At 39.6% G+C, this 17,348-nt stretch overlaps 1 protein-coding gene across 1 annotated transcript in view; it reads right to left on the bottom strand.

The window, feature by feature from the left end:
• Positions 1-15,907, bottom strand: part of LOC122561715 (mitogen-activated protein kinase 12-like) — a 70,502-nt gene extending 54,595 nt beyond the window's left edge. Inside the window, exons 1-3 of the mRNA XM_043713757.2 lie at positions 15,482-15,907; positions 15,044-15,173; positions 4,745-4,803 (exon numbers count right to left, since the gene is read on the bottom strand). Of these exons, the coding sequence (XP_043569692.1) occupies positions 4,745-4,803; positions 15,044-15,173; positions 15,482-15,594 (302 nt within the window). The 5' untranslated portion in view covers positions 15,595-15,907. The remainder of the gene's footprint in view (positions 1-4,744; positions 4,804-15,043; positions 15,174-15,481) is intronic.
• Positions 15,908-17,348: the final 1,441 nt, after the last annotated feature.

The raw sequence follows: 17,348 nt of genomic DNA, 5'->3' as shown, positions 1-17,348 counted from the left end.
ATTACTTACAGTGTGGAAACAGGCCCTTCAGCCCAACAAGTCCACACCAACCCGCCGAAGTGCAACCCACCCTACATTTACCCCTTCACCTAACACTATGGGCAATTTAGCATGGCCAATTCACCTAACCTGCACATTTTTGGACTGTGGGAGGAAACCGGAGCACCCGGAGGAAACACAGGGAGAATGTGCAAACTCCACACACTCGGTTGCCTGAGGCGGGAATTGAACCCAGGTCTCTGGCGCTGTGAGGCAGCAGTGCTAACCACTGTGCCATCATGCCGCCCAGAATGTGATATCTACAAAACAGGATTTATACTGGAAGTAGAACTGGATCAAACTAGAATGATTGAAGGGAATCACTGGCTGAATCAGCAATTAGTTTTCAATGTCTGTTACGTAAACTTCTTTTATGGGGTGGAACCTATGACCTTATCTGTGTTTGTTTTTCAATAAGGTAGACTTGGATATTTTGAATGTCTGTTTTGTTACCAGTATTTTATGCAATAGGGAGTAGAATTCCCGTTGGTGTAGGTTAATCAGCAAAAGTGAGGAATTTCATAGTTCCTATTAATGTAATTGCTCTTGAACAAATAACAACAATGTCTGTTAACTTGACAACACTATCCACAGTGCTGATAATGTATTAAATCAAGCTGGATTCTAATAATGGAATTAGTCTGTTTGCTATGTGAAGAGGAAGGTTACTGCATGTCAGTATTAGAAATTTAATCAGACTGCAGTTCCCTTTTTGCTTAGAAAAGGGGATCTAATCTTACTTGCAAATATAAAACAAATTTTCTAGCAAATGAGTTACTTCAAGAAGTTAGTGATGGAATTAAACATTGAACTTCTTCATTTTCTCCTTTTCTCTCCTGAAGCTATGTTGGGAATGGTTTTAAGCTAAACATCTGTCCACTGGAATATTGACAGAGTGAATCTTTTTATATTAGCCTGATCACAGAGGGCAGAATTTTAACAGGCAAACTGGGGAAATAGGGCTGTCTGCATAATACGGGTGCAATTTAGATCCACTAAAAAGGCCAGAGTGATAGAAAACCAAATTGACTTTCAGAAACATTAGGTGGCACATTGGAAAACCTGCAGAACTGTCAGTTCTGCAATTTAAATATGAATTTTGATCTTAATCTTGTATTCGGGTTTAAAATGTCAGTGCTTGGGTTTTCCAAGCTGTATGAAAACCATCAGTGTCAACCAGATGCAAACAGTATTGTTGAGTGAAACTGACATGCCTGAAATCACACAGCTGCCTTCCTGCTTGTGTGAATGTTTGTGCTCACAAGAACCTGTTCTGAGAGTGTGCCTTCACTGCAGATGACTTTCAAAATTTTGGAAATTATTTCTGCCACCTTTGGCTTTACTCACCTTGTCTTACATTTCCATGCTCTCAGCCTTCATGGAGCTGAGCAACATGAGAGCAAATGATGTTGCTTTAGTTTCGAGTTCTACTTACGACAAGAGTAGCAGAAGCAACCCCAATAGCAGCACTTGCCTTCTCCTCAGCCAAATGCTTCTCCATGTAACAGAGCACCAGTCTGAGGGAGACAATCCTGCCAGCACTGAATCTACAGCAGATCAATTCCCTTGACTTTACTGAGCAACAGTACATCAGGAGTATCAGATTTGAATGGCAAGGTTCTTCTGGAACAGAATCGCCTTCCCAGTGGAACAAATGGGCACACATTGCCTGGGGCCAGAAAGGCAGAGCCCAAGCTCCTTTACCTGAAGCTTTTCTTTGGGATCTGCTGGTGACATCTGCAGGATTTCACAATCTACTGCCCATAGTTCACCTCCCCACTCACTGATGCCAGATTTACCAGAACCATGAGGCCAGCCAGAAACAGGGAGCTCTCACCACTGCAGCACCACCTGGTTGAAGAGGGTATTGAGTGCATACACATATAGCCACCCTGAGATCAACAAGAGGATGGGTCAATTGGGAGGATATACTCAACATGACACAGGAGGATTCCCCTGAAAATATAGTACCTGTTCCCCCTAACACCCCATCCCTGCCTTCCTAACTGTCTATATTTAAAATCCACCACATCCATCCAACCCTTCCCTCATGTGGATAAACAATCCACCCAATATCCCTCGCTTACTTCACTCCATCAGGCCTTCTTAATGGGACTAACTGCAGTGCTGGGAGTGCCCACTACTGAGCTCTGGTGTTGCCAGGTCTGTTGGATCTGCCTGTCAACCATACTGGCTGGCACTTTCTCCCTAATGAGAGGCAGAAGTCCAACCCTCCAGGATTCAGCACCCACCTCCAGGACTTCAGCCCACTGCAACATTCACGATTGTGGACCTCTCTCCCTTCTAGTCTAACAGACTGACTTTCCTTCGAGGTGACAAGTAGTCAGCTCCCAACCTCCAAATTATCTGTCCTCAGTTCCGACTGTAACATTAAATTAGTTTGTCAACACTCCTTGCTCCTAGATGCAGTGTCCTGTGTATGAAGCCAACAGTACTGTTTACAGCTATTTGTCTTTTCTCACCCTTGAAAGAACCATGTCTTGCTACTTGCAAATCTCTCCCCCTTCCAGTTGGCTAAAAATCTTATAGGTGTAACTCTATCCCTTATTCTTTATTGGCCCATATCTAATACTTCACCTTCATTTGTTTCAAATCATATTTACCACTTATTCCCAAATCTCCTAAGTTATCCAATTCTTTTCACAGATTCTCAAGTCCAATCTGACCATCAGCTGGTTTCCTTTTAATAGTAGGATGAATGCCTCATGCTTTTGTTTGTGTGGAAAATAACTCAAAATGTGATTGAGAGTTACAATTAGTATAATATAACTTTTCATTTTTTTTAAAAGATCGTCAACTAATATTGTTCATATGATGAGTGACTTATAGAGTCTTAGAGATGTACAGCACAGAAGCAGGCCCTTCAGTCCACTTCACCCATGCCGACCAGATATACTAAATTAATGTAGTCCCATTTGCCAGCATTCGGCCCATATCCCTCTATACCCCTCCAATTCATGTACACATCCAGGGGCATTTTTACATATTGTGATCATACCAGCCTCCTCTACTTCGTTTGGCAGCTCATTTCATACATGCATCCAGATGCCTTTAAAAATGTTGTAACTGTCACTGTCTTTGTCTCCTTTCCTCCTTTTTAAAGTGATGTTGCTTTGATCTTTTCTCCCCAAAGTTCCAAAACAATGCTACAGCTTATAATAGAGTAATTACTGCTCCTAGAATTTGAGGAAATCAGTTCCAACATTGAAAATACCTCACAAAAAAAAAGGGAGCCGTTCTTACAGCCACAATATTTTCCCTATCCTCCACTTTGGTCCTTGGCAGGATTTGCATTAACAACTGGAAAGTAGTTGTTGCCAATTGTTCAAAACAGATCACAAAGAACTTCATTGCACATTATAATGGAGCTTTCACCGGGACTAAAAATATAATTGATTATAAACAAATCTCCAATGTTTTAAAGTTTGTATTATTTGCCATTTGCAATTAATGAATAACCTGCCCTTCCAACACAGACTTTACAGGCATTTCAGATGACTTACTCCCAGACCTCTTAAAATTTAAAATCTGATTGGATTTTAGAATCTCAAAGATACTTCTTAAAACTCAAATATTTTATGATTGTTTTCTTGCAAAACTGAATTGTGAATTTTTTCAGATTGAGTCGCTTAATAAAATTTATGAAATTGATGTTGTAGTCTGAAGAAAGGATGGTAATTGGTCATCAGGCAATTTAAACAAATGTGATCAGAGTGTATGCAAAACTTAAGTGGAAGGCAAATTTTGATAATTGAGAATTTAATTCATGATCAGTCCTGTATGTATGGTGACAAACACCCATTATATTATATTATCCATTTCTTGATAAATTTAACAAACCCAAGGCTCAAGGGCAATGAGCATCAATGATAAGTATGAAACAAAAAGAGTTACAAATCCAAATATAGTTGCAATAAGCAGTCAAAACAATGGAAAATCGTTACAATCTGACAAGGCTGAAAAACCCAGAAGATTGTCAGGTCAGGAATACAACATGATTCCACCCACTTCCAAACTTGAACCAGCAGGCTTGCAGATGTGAAAAATCCTTGTGGGGACGCTGTTTAAGTAACATATTAAAATCCAAAACTTAATGTGAGACTAAATACAGATTACTAGTTTTGACAGCCAACATGAGTTTATTGAGCTGCATGGAACTCAACAAGAAGAAGTGTGTCATCAATGAAACTAACAGGTTAGAAAGCCTTCAAGGGGTGAAACTGAATAATTGCAGCCTTTTAGATTAGGTGGAAGGCTAGTACTCACTGCATGTCTTTCTTTCAATTGGAGAACCTTTGTGGCAATCAAAAGCTGGAACCCCAGTGAACTTTCCTTTTCTCAGCTTAGCATAAAATGGTTATTTGTAATGATCTAACTGCTATTCATGTTAACACCAAATAACTGTTCAAAAAAAAAGGAACCTTCCTGTTCTGTAAAACTGCATGATAGAACTAGACATTAAGCCGTCAGAACAACTTAAACATTTATCTTTTTTATCCTTAAGTTGCTCCAATTCAGTTGACATGAAAACAGTTTTCCAAGGTGGAATACATTCCCTTCTTCATATTGACCAGGGTTAGAAAGCTTTGTCTATCTTGTGCTTGTAACTTTCTTAAAACTCAACTCTGATTACTTTGGGATATGAATGATAATGTTTTTGCTCAAAAAGGTTCTTAATACTTACAAGTCATTAAATTTTGCCAAGGACAGATCTGGTGTGAAAACATCCAACAGACCAATCACCTAGACAGAAAACAAAATATGTTTATAGTCAATGTATGATTTATTCAGATTATTCAATACATCTGCAAAGAATAGGAGACAAAAGACAAATCATGTGATAAGCATTTCTTCAGTTATCAAAGAAAAATTACTCATAAAATACTTTTATTTTTAGTGCACGTCTTCCTTTCTGAAAACCAATCAAAACTGGTTGTCAAATGTATAGTAGTGACATATACCACATTGATATCAGAAATACAATCTATGATCGAAATATATTACTCTCTTGTTGAACAATCATGTTGAAAATGATACAAAACCCTTTCTCAGCTCTTCTCACTCTCTGCAAAATAATCGGCAGCATGCTTTCTTGTAAAGACATAGAGTTATAATTTGCCTTTCTCAGTTGACCAAATGACCAAAAACAATTTCTCAGACATTTTCCATTTTGTTTTTCACTGAGCTTTTTCATGAAAACAACTTTCAGATAGAGATAAATTGGGCTGCCAACTCGCTATCATCCATCTGCTAGTTTATACACACAATGACTTTTTAGGAGTTATTTTTTACACCTTCAAACATTAAAGATTCTTAGATTTAAGAAAGACAAACACTATAATTATTGTACATACAGATATATATTTCTTAATGTATCAACAATATTATCAGGCAGCTGGCTTTGACGTGTTAGTGAATCTAGTTAGGCTGTGGAGTTAAATTAAAACAAAACGCTCAAGAAACTCAGTATGTCTAGCAGCATCTGTAGAGAGAGAAACTGAGTTAATGTGTCCAGTCCTGTATGATGTCTTCTGAAGAGGAATCATATTGGATTTGAAATGTTATATGTTTCTGTTTCTACAGATGCTGTCCCCACTACTAGGTTTATCTAGTACTTCCTGTTTTTATTTCAGATCTTCAGCATGTGCAGATATTTTGCTTTTTTTAATTATTCACTTGTGGGATGTGGACATTGCTGCCTGGCCATCATTAATTGCCTGTCCCTGGTTGCTCGAGAAGGTGGTGGTGAGCTGCATTCTTGAACTGCTGTGTTCCATGTGCTGGAGAACAACCTACAATACTGTGAGGGATGAAGTTCAGGACATTGACCCAGTGACAGTGAAGGAATGGCAATATATTTCCAAGTCCAAATTGTATGTAGCTTGGAGGGCAAATTGGGTGGTGGTATTCCCATGTATCTGCTGCTGTTGACCTTCTTAGGTGGAAGTGATTGTGAGTTTGGAAGATGTTGTCTGAGGATCTTTGGTGAATTTCTGCCATGCATCTTGTTGATAGTATACACTGCTGCTACTGAGCTTTGGTGGTGGAGGGAGTGGATGTGTTGCCAATCAAGCGGCTGCTTTGTCTTGGATGGAGTCAAGATTCTTGAGTGTTATTAGTGCTTCACCCATTCAGGCAAGTGGGGAGAATTCCATCACACTCCTGACTTATGCTTGGTAGACAGGCTTTGGAGAGTCAGGAAGTGAGTTACTGGCTGCAATATTCCTCACCTCTGACCTGTTCTTGTAGCTACTGGGTTTGTGTGGTGAGTCTATTTAAACTTCTGGCCAATGGTAATCTTTAAGATATTGCTAAATGAACTGATTATAACCTTACAACTTTACTTCAGCTCTGTCATATTGCTTGGTTCTGTAACAATGTCAAATTAACTTCTCTCAATGTCATTAAATTCCATTGGTTAATGAATGCTGATTCAACCCCCTGTCGATCTGATTCTGGTCAGAGAGCATCAGGACTCCTTGCACTGAGCTATTTACATGACCTGGAGGTATTCCCAATCAGCTCACCAAAATCATCATCATATTGTAGTTCAGGTCCACTAGCAGGAAGAACTCACCACGGATATCCAGTGTACTGGTGGCTGTTGAAATGATTTTGGATAAAGTTCCTGTCTAATTGTCTCCATGATCCCCACAGATCAAGGAGTTGACAGGATGTTGAAGCCAGACACAGGGCCTTGACTGTAGATCACCCTGTGCAGTGATTACAGCACATGAAAACAAGAGATAAAGCTGGAAACACCCTCTCCTGCCTCACTGGTCTACTTCTGACAGGTTTGGAAATCAGCAAGGGATTTCCAATCATGTTGAATTAATAGGGTTTTTTTTCCTGAAATGAAAGGACTTACATTGAATTGTTTTTTTTTTAATTCACTCATTGCACATGGCCTGCATTAATTGCCACCCCATCCCATAATGGAATTTCTTGTACCCAGAAATTCCTCATGCTCACTGTGAGGGAAAACAGAAAGTGGTCTAGTCCAGTTCAATTACATGATCTGCCCGTGCTGCATGTTCTCAATTCCAATAACTCCCACTTGGGTATTCTCTGCTATCGTGAGCATACAGCCACTGAAATCCAATAGAGCCGCTTGGTCACACAATAGTTAATACCAACTGAACAAATCTCCACCAAGCCCGTAGAGAGAAAATAATTTTGCGACATAGCTTATTTAAATTCTTTACTTTTTGCATGTTTCCACTGGACCAAATGGAAAACATAAATTGAAATGCTGAAACTATAACCAACCAAATGAGGACACAATAAAGGAGTAAGGCGGAGAATGGGGTGACTATTTGGGGAAAAATTCAGCATTCATCTGAATCAGTGTGTATAACTAATGTACCCAGATATTCCAAGGAGTGGCATGGTGGTTCAGTGATTAGCACAGCTACCTCACAGCGCCAAGGACTAAGGTTTGATTCTAACGTCAGGTGACTGTCTGTGTGGAATTTGCACATTCTTCCTGTGTCTGTGTGGGTTTCCTCCGTTGTTCTGGTTTCCTCCCACAGTCCAAAAGATTAGAGAGATGGGCTTCGCTAAATGCCAATATTGTCCAGAGATGAGTAAGCTATATAGGTTAGCCATGGGAAATACATTGGTGGGGGGTGGGGGGGGGTAGGTCTAGTTGAGATACTCTTCAGAGGTGTAGTGTTGGCTTGATGGGCTGAATGGCCTACTCCCACATTGCAGGAATTCTATAATGAGTGACAGTCACTCTTGGATCACATTATTGTATTAGGGCTGAGCTCTGCATTTCTCGCTGGCAATTCCAATCCCAATTCCTCAGAAATGTGGAGTATTCTTGATATCTAACAATCCCCTTGGTTCAGGATAATTGGGGGGAAAAAAATTGAACTTCATCCCTTTTTTAAGGGAGTAAATGGTGTATTCTGTAAATGTCCATTTTAAAAGGTTTTAAATGGGCTGTGTGCGTAGGTCAACTCATTATCTCAACTTCTTTCTTCAGTGTAAACACCTTCCTCACAGCTCCTCTCCGCTAGTGAATACTGCTTCCTCCCCCTCACCCCTATCCTCCAATAGGGGGGGCTTAGTAGTGAGTCAGTGGTCAGCTTATTAGTTTTCTAGGGCTAGGTTTTTAATCCTTTAGTTTTCCCAGTCTAACTATTAGCTTAAGGGACCCTTCCAATTACAATGGACTCCTATGAAAGGTTCCATGCAGGGCAATTGTCCATGTGAAAGTTCAATTTCCTTGGCAATCCCCATGGAGTCAGCTGCATTGGGATTCTACATAGTCCTGATATACAACTCCAATCTTCACTGTTCCAATGACTCTCCAGCTATTAGAATATCTGGGTTGTGATACTATGGAGACTAAAAATTGGTGAAAATTCAATCATAACAATAATAGCATTAGACCCTGGAACTTTACCTCAAGGTATTGTTGCACAAATCTTAAATGCATTTCACTGAAATTCTTTCCTTTGCTCTATTAGCAGTAGATTTAATTGTTTTAAAATAAGTAAGTTCATATTTCATTAAAGGGATTTCAAATATCACCAATATTTTACAACTTTATTTCAGAGTCTGGGTCACAATGGGATCAAGGGAATATGGTCTTGTGGAGAAGGTGAGCTCAGAAAGAACATGAGGAGGGATTGGATCAGGCTTAGACCTAATGAGAGAGTAGGAGATAAGTGGGTCGAGATAAGGTTGGGAAAGGGCTTAGGGGTCATCTGCAACTATCAGTGCAGCATACTACATATTCTTGTCCTCCACAATGTTTCTCTATTATTGTCAGTATTATCAATACATCCTAACTGTACTGATTCAGAGCATGTACACAAATGGTGCTTGTCTGCAGCCCAACAGGTGTTCAGCTGAATGGCCTCCTTCTGAACTGTAATTATTATGTGATTCTGCTCCGACATCTTTCACAAGATCACACCTGGGCTTCCTCAAGGAGCCAAGCTTACTCCGCTTCTCTTTCTTATCTCTGTGAAACTTCTCAGGGCGATCACCTAATGGTATTAGGTCAGCTTCTATAAATATTCTAACAATATCTAGCTTTCGTCTTCAACCATTTTCCTTCTCTCCCGTGAAACCACCTGTCTGACAGTAAATTATGAATTCCCTCTCAACTCCTTCAAGTGAACTTGGGAAGATTGAAGCTATCTTTTTTGGCTCCAGGCAAATATTTTGTTTGCTTTCACTGACTCAACTTTGTACCTGCTTGTTTGCTTAGGCTGAACTAGAGGGTGCACAACCTCAGCATCCTGTTTTGACTTGCAGTTGAGTTTCAGTTATTATATTGTGTCTGACATCAATACTGCTTACTTCCACTATCACAATATTGTCTTTCTCTACTTCAACTTGCTATATACTCTCTTCCTGCTTCCACAGCACTATTTGTTGTGGCCTAATGATCTATCCTTGGAAAAATACTGATTTCTCAACTATATAGTTCTCCTGTGTGACATCATTCAAAGTACAGTTTCTATTAACACTTGCCAACAACCAACTCTTCTTCACCACCCCTCTCTTGACTCCTCCACTGTCTCTAATTTGTCACAATAATTTGTTCAACATCCAGTACCGGTTTAGCAGAAATGTCCTCCAGCTCCATTTGAAAAAGACTGAAGCCTCTGTCTGCATTCTCTGTCAGCAACTCCATTTCCTGTCCACTGACTTCATTCCTCTCCCTGACAACTGTCAGGACTGAACCAGGTAGTTCATAACCTTGGTGTCCCTTTTACTTCCAAGGTGAGTTTCTGCCCACATATCCTCACCATCTCAAAGGTTTTGTGAAAGAAGGAACATTTTCATTTATATAACACCTTTCATGACCACAGCAAGTGCCAAAGCACTTTACCGCCAGAAAAATGAACCTCAGTTTGTCAATTGCTGAAATCATCATCTATGCCTTTATTAACTCCAGTCATGATGATTTCAGCACACTTCTGATCAAACTTGCAGCTTTCATCCATCACAAACTTGAGATTATCTAAAACTTAACTGCCCATATTCTAAATCAAACTGATCACTCTCATACTCACTGGTCTATATTGACAACCAGATGAGCAACATATTGAATTTTTAAAATTCATTCTCGTTTTCAAATTTCTTCATGGCTTTGCTCTTCCCTCTCCCTGTAATGTTCTCCATCCTCTATAATAGACACAGAGTGCTAGCTGTTTGGAACTTTCTTCCACAAATGCCAGTGGATACTATTCAGATGTTAGTTTAAAATCTGAGATAGATTTTTTTTTGTTAAGCAAAATATTAATGGATATGGGACAAAAGGTACATGGCGTGTGGCTACAGTTCAGCCATGATCTCATTAAATGGTGGGACAGGCTCAATGGGCTGAATAAACTATCCCTGTTGGGACGTTTCAATCTCTTCATTTCTCCAATGATAGATTCCTGCAGGTCATTGATTTTAGTCAATCCACATTGGATGGCTGTGCCTTCAGTTGACTAATTTCTAAGCTCTGGAATTCCATCCCTTTCTACCTTTTTTGATTCTTTTTCTTCCTTTAAAGATGGCTCAGTGGTTAGTACTGCTGCCTCACAATGCCAGGGACCCGGGTTCGATTCCAGCCTCGGGCAACTGTCTGTGTAGAGTTTGCACATTCTCCCTTTGTCTGCGTGGATTTCCTCTGGGTGCTCCGGTTTCCTCCCACAATCCAAAGATGTGCAGGTTAAGTAAATTGGCCATGCTATATTTGCCCATAGTGTTCAGGGATGAGTAGGTTAAGTGCATTAGTCAGGGGTAAATGTCGAGTAATACGGTAGGGGAATGGGTCTGGGAGCGTTACTCTTCAGAGGGTCAGTGTGGACTTGTTGGGTCGAATGGCCTATTTCCATGCAGTAGGGATTTGATGATGCTCATTTAGACCTAACCTTTTGGCTGCGCTTTTGGCCATCTCCCTGACTTATCTCCTTATGTGAGTCAGTGATTAAATTTTGTTTGATAACACTGCTGTGAGGCAGTTTCTCTTGCTTTTCTACATTAAATGCACTATACAAATACCATAAGATAAGGACAAAAAACTGCAGATGCTGGAAATCTGAAACAAAAACAGCATGTTGAAGAAACACAGCAGGTCTGTAGAAATATTAACTCAACATTCTTTCAAGTCCAGTGACCCTTCATCAGAACTACTGTTACTGTACAAATACAAATTGTTTTTGTTATTTAATCAAACCTTCAGTCACTTTTCTTAACACACCCTCCCAAGCATTGGATTGACCTGTTTTCCTTTATTTTTCAGTGAACTGTACAAATTTCATGCAATTGTAGTATAGTGTTAATTGTTGTTCTGATGTTTCGATGAATAATTAATACACAAGGATTATCAAAAGGAATGAACATGTATAATTAATTTGCTTGAATTGACATGACGTGCACCAATTACAAAACTTTATCCTAAAAAAATGAATTAAATAGATTTATTTTGCCCTAATACAATGTGTTTTTGCATTTTTAATATTCAGCTTCTTCACTTCAGCTTCTGTTAACAAAAAGTATTTCACATCCACAGCAATTTTCTTTTGGAAACTTTGCTATCACCCCCTCACCCGGTCCCCTTTTCAAAAGCTCTATGCATTGTGTGACTGGTAGCACAAGTGTGGGAACAGCTTGACACAACGCAAGTATGTTACTATGGTAACAGTGTCTAGATCCTGAACACTGCTACCTAACGGGACAGAACAAAGAAGCTAGTGCTGTCTTTCTAAAGGCTGTGAAGACCTTGCACAAAAATGTTTAGCTAATTGAATTTCAATAGTCACATTGCTGTTTCAGCTCAGTGTAAATTCAAATCATTCTGAGTGTTACAATTTTGTTTTTGAATCCAATTATATATCCTTGATACCTCGCTATAATAAAGGACATTAGATAGTCTAAAAAAGAATTAATTTTAATTCTTACTGACCAACTAAAAAGGGACACAATATTAAACCTCATACATAACAACGACAATGTCACAATGGACTGCAATGCACAGCATTTTGCTTCAGCTGAGGAAACGTTTTAGAGAATCTACCATATTTAATCTTGTGGGAGTTGATATATAATATAAACAACTGACAAGCTCACCTTGAGTTGAAAGTGATGGTAACTTAAGTTAGAAGTCAAATTCAGTACTTTAACCGGTCATGATTTTTTCCTTGCATTAACTTTGTGAATTGGTATATTAAAATTGTAAATCCCAAGGTCATAACTAGTTGTGAATTAATTGTATAAAATAAAGAACTATGGTTGCTGTAGATTTACAATACATAAACAACAAATTGCTGGGTAAACTCAGCAGGTGTGGCGGCATCTGTGGAGAGAAACCAAAGTTGATGCTTTGAGCCCAGTGACCTTTCTTCAGAATTCTTCTAAAAAAGAATTAATTTTAATTCTTCCTGCCGAACTAAAAAGGCACTCAATATTAAACATCATACATAACAAAGATATGTCACTATCAACTGCAATGGACAGCATTCAGAATTCTGAAGAAGGGTAGCTGGATTCAAAACATAAACTCTGCTTTGTGTCCGCAGATACTGCCAGGCCTGTTGAGTTTCTCCAGCAATTTTTGTTTTAGTTGTGAATTAATTATGTTGTTTGAAGGAGTTGTTTGACCAAAGTGAATGAAATAATCTGTTCAGAGTTAACAGGAAAACCTTAAGTGTAGAGTGCTTTCTTTAATTATATTCAAAGAGACCTTTAGCGGACATTAATGGATGAAAAAAAATCATAGTAACTGCCATTGTGATTTCCCATCATGCATGACCAATAAGCAATGCTTGTCACTGGACTGCATATTAGTCAGTGTTATACTGTCAAATTGGAAGAGACAGCTGAACTCATAGACATAATCCAACAATTAAAATAACAACTATAGAAAAGCAAATATGAAATAATAGTGGTGAAATAATCCTTACATGTTTGAAGTATTATGCATAGGAAGAAAGTGGCTGATAAATTACTTATTTGATGAGATAGTTAATGGCATCATTGACAGTCATCCAGGATCTGATTAGACTTTGTACTCAGTATACTGTTTAATGAATATAGTTGAATGTTGAATTGCATGTGCAAAAGATGAAAGCGCAAGTCAGAGGAAATAATGCTTACACTATACATCACTGCAGCCAGACAATACTTTGAGCACTACAATACAATTGAAATAAGTATGTGGACCAAGGAGGTGGTGCAAAACAGAGTTAGGTCCTTTATTCCCAACCTATGAGGAAATACTGTAGAAGAATGACCTTTGCATCCTTGAAAGATGACAGCATGTAAAAGTGAACAGTATAGAAAAGGGAAGTCTGAAACACGAAAGCCTAAGCCATGCGACACATTTAAGTGATATCAGGAAGTTATTCACATGATAATATGGACTTTTAAGTTGATCCGTGGAGGGAAGAACCACAGAATTATTCAATGTATTTTGGTTTGAGATGCTGACAGTTGGCTAGATGGAGCACCGTCCTTACTGATCACAGTGATTAAGAGGAGGTGGTGGGGTAATGGTAATGTCACTGGACTAATAATCTAGAAGACTAGGATAAAGGACTCAGAACATACAGATTCCACCATTGCAAATGATTAACTTCTGATTCAATAAACAAACTGGAATTTAAAAAGCCAGCCCAATGCTGGCCAAGTAACTATTGTCAATTTTCATAAATAACTCCATCTGGTTCACCAATGTCCTTGAGGAAAGGAATCTGCCATCTTTTCTGGGTATGGCCTACATGTGACTCCAGATCCACAGCAATGCAGTTATGGATTCATATAAAGTTATAGAGCATGGAAACAGACCCTTCGGTCCAACCAATCCATGCCGACCATAATCCCAAACTAAACTAGTCCCACCTTCCTGTACTTGGCCCATATCCCTCCAAACATTTCTTGTGCATGTACTTATCCAAATGTCTCTTAAATGTTGTAACTGTAACCACACCCACCACTCTCTCTGGAAGTTCATTCCACAAGTGAATCACTCCATGTAAAAAAAAAGCCTCCTTGTCTTGAAATCTCTACCTCAGGGAAACGACATCTACTATTCACCTTATCTATAGACCTTACAATTTTATAAAGCTCTATAATGTCACCCCTCAACCTCCTACATTCCAGTGAAAAAGGTCCCAGCCTATCCAGCCTCTCCTTATAATTCAAACCTTCCATTCCTGGCAACATCCTGGTAAATATCTTATAAACCCTCTTCAGCTTAATAATGTCCTTCCCAAAAAATGGAGACCAGAACTGGACACAGTACTGCAGAAGAGGTCTCATCAACATCCTGTAGAGATCTCATCATAATGTCCTAACACCTATATTCAAATGTTTAAGCAATGAAGTCAAGTGTGCTAAAAGCCTTCTTAACCACTTTATCTATATGTGATGCAAACTTCAAAGAATTATGTACCTGAACTCCTACATCTCTGATCTACAATACTACCCAAGGCCCTACTTTTAACTGTATAAGTAAGTTAACTCATAATTGCCCTCACCAGAATCTGGAGTCTTGCTAGACTAGAAATATTAACTGTGCTTCCAATGATGCTGCCAGACTTGTTGAGTTTCTCTAGTATTTGCCACAGCGACGTGCTTGACTCTGAATTGCTCTCTGGGCTATCAGGGATGGTAGCAATCTCGCCAGAGAAACCCACATCCCATGAATGAACAAACATCTGACGACTTTGGTCCTTCCTCTCAGCCACTACGTTACTCCTCTCCATCCTCGAACCGACATAGATAACTGGCACTTATACACAGTCAACAATGAAATAGGAAATGGACAAGCAAAATCAAGTCAAGATTATGTAATAAAACAAAGATTATTCAAGGCGCTGCTTTTCCCAAAGACAAACATACTCGTAACACTCCCATTTTATTGGGAGGCATTAAAATTGAGGATTTGAAATCCATTACAGTATGGTGTAATTTCAATAAAATCCCGGTGCTCTCATGTTTACACTTTTGAAGTGATCCATTCACTCACATTCTCGTGTTTCATGTGCTTCAATAGGCGAAGTTCCCTGTAAGCTCGTTTAGCAAACAACTCGGATTGAAAAGGTCGGTACAATTTCTTGATTGCCACTTTAGTGCCAGTTCGCTTATCAATGGCTGAGCTGTGGGTCAAAAAAAAATCAAAGATTGGTGAGAACGTGTTTGGTGTCTCAGCGAGTAGTTCTTCGGGTACAGTAACGTGTAGCAAGGTTTTATTTGAGAACCCGGAAGAGCTATGGCCCAGTCCACAACTTTCTCAGTTCACCGATTGCACTTAAATACATGGTGGTCTAATCTGCTGAAAAAATACTGTGTGTGTTTTTTAAACGTCAAATGACCTGAAGAAATCACACTGCCGACCACAGGACAATAAACAAAAAACTTCCAATCTCTAAAACGAAACCGGGTAGGGAGATAAGATCCCACTTACCAAACACTTCCATAGGCTCCCGAGCCGACAGCAGCCAGATCTGTGTATCTCTCCAATACTTCCCAGGCTGTTTTATTGATCTCCTGGTAATAGAAACCCTTTCTCGTTGTCATTGTAGCAATCTATCAGACTTTGGGACCCACTCAGAATTATTCGAACAAGACGCTAGAAGCAAAAGTGTCAGTTTGTTGTACTTCTGTCTGGAGTTTCAGAACTCTGACTCCAGCTCCTTCACCCACTTAAAAGCTGAAGTGAATGTATTGAACTGGATGCCTTCATTGACTATCAATGAGTACAACTCGACCCAGAGTAACTTGGAATACTTCCCCCTTTGTTCGGATTAGTGCGACTACAAGCTTCCCTTCCGTCTCTCTCTCTCTGTAATATTCAATCGTTTCCTTCAAAGAAAATCTTTGAACTTGATAAATCACGTGTTTGATCAATATTTGCAGTGAGGTGGTGTTTCGGTTGCTTTGAGTAAACACTGTCTATAGTCAGCAGCTGGATTGGAGACTGCCATCTCATGGCAGTAGTCGATCATTACAAGCCAGCGCTTAAAAATATGTTGCTGGAAAAGCGCAGCAGGTCAGGCAGCATCAAAGGAACAAGAGAATCGAATTCCTGAAGAAGGGCTTATGCCCGAAACGTTGATTCTCCTGTTCCTTGGATGCTGCCTGACCTGCTGCGCTTTTCCAGCAACACATTTTTAAGCTCTGATCTCCAGCATCTGCAGTCCTCACTTTCTCTCATTACAAGCCAGACCCAAATTCTAATGTTGCTTTCAACATTTATGGATGGTAGTCATGATTTGGAGATGCCAGTGTTAGACTGGGATGTACAAAGTTAAAAATCACACAACACCAGGTTATAGTCCAACAGGTTTGGAAGTACTTTTGCTATAAATTCTGTGTCTTACAATTGTGTACTCCACAACCACCTGATGAAGGAGCAGCGCTCTGAAAGCAAGTGCTTCCAATTAAACCTGCTGGACTGTAACCTGATGTTGTGTGATTTTTAATTCTGAACATTTATACATAGCGTGAAATATTTCTGCATGCAGTACTGGAGTTGGAGGTCAGCACCACTGAAATCCAAAATTCAAGTAGCACTAATCCTACAGTGTAAAATCTTTTTTCAAACTCCGCTTCATTTTTGATGTCCTGCTTCCTAATAAAACCAGAATTCCAGCACTGCAAGATGGACAGACTTGAAAGGATAACGTTGACAACTGATTTAGCTATCAACCATCTTGGCTGGACTACCTAACAATAGAGTGCTTGTCTCGGAAATCTGTTCCAGAGTTGTCCTGGAATCGAAGGATAACCTGTAGCTGCTTTTCTCTACTGCAGGCAGTCTACTAAATCCCCGTTTCCCTGTCCACTCCCACCTGACTAACTATGGCATGGAAGGGCCTTATGGACTTCCGAGTGACACAATCTCATTATTTACTGCTGCTGTCTCACTGCTTCCACTACCCCACCTGACCAAACTTATTTTATTATCCTAATTGCCCTGATCCTGAATTCTCTCTTCCCCTAGACTCTTGATCACCACTTGTGCCTTCTGAGCTAATCTTATTAATAAGATTCAACTCCTGTTTCCTCAATCTTATTCCCATTAAACCGCTGATTGGCCAACTTCCCCTCCTTGCCCCTTCCATCAGCAGATGTTGTAATTGCCTGTCCTTTCAGGTGTAGTCCCTCTCAGATTTACATCTGCTATTATAAGGAGAAAGTGAGGACTGCAGATGCTGGAGATCAGAGCTGAAAAATGTGTTGCTGGAAAAGCGCAGCAGGTCAGGGAGCATCAAAGGAGCAGGAGAATCGACGTTTCGAGCATAAGCCCTTCTTCAGGAAAGATTCTCCTG

Source organism: Chiloscyllium plagiosum, unplaced genomic scaffold (assembly GCF_037043375.1).
Source record: "Chiloscyllium plagiosum isolate Xiang-an unplaced genomic scaffold, Cpla_swu_hap1 HiC_scaffold_23, whole genome shotgun sequence".
NCBI classification, from domain to species: Eukaryota; Metazoa; Chordata; class Chondrichthyes; order Orectolobiformes; family Hemiscylliidae; genus Chiloscyllium; species Chiloscyllium plagiosum.
The sequence above is the reverse complement of the archived record's forward strand: the minus strand, read 5'-3'. Positions and strand labels throughout refer to the sequence as shown.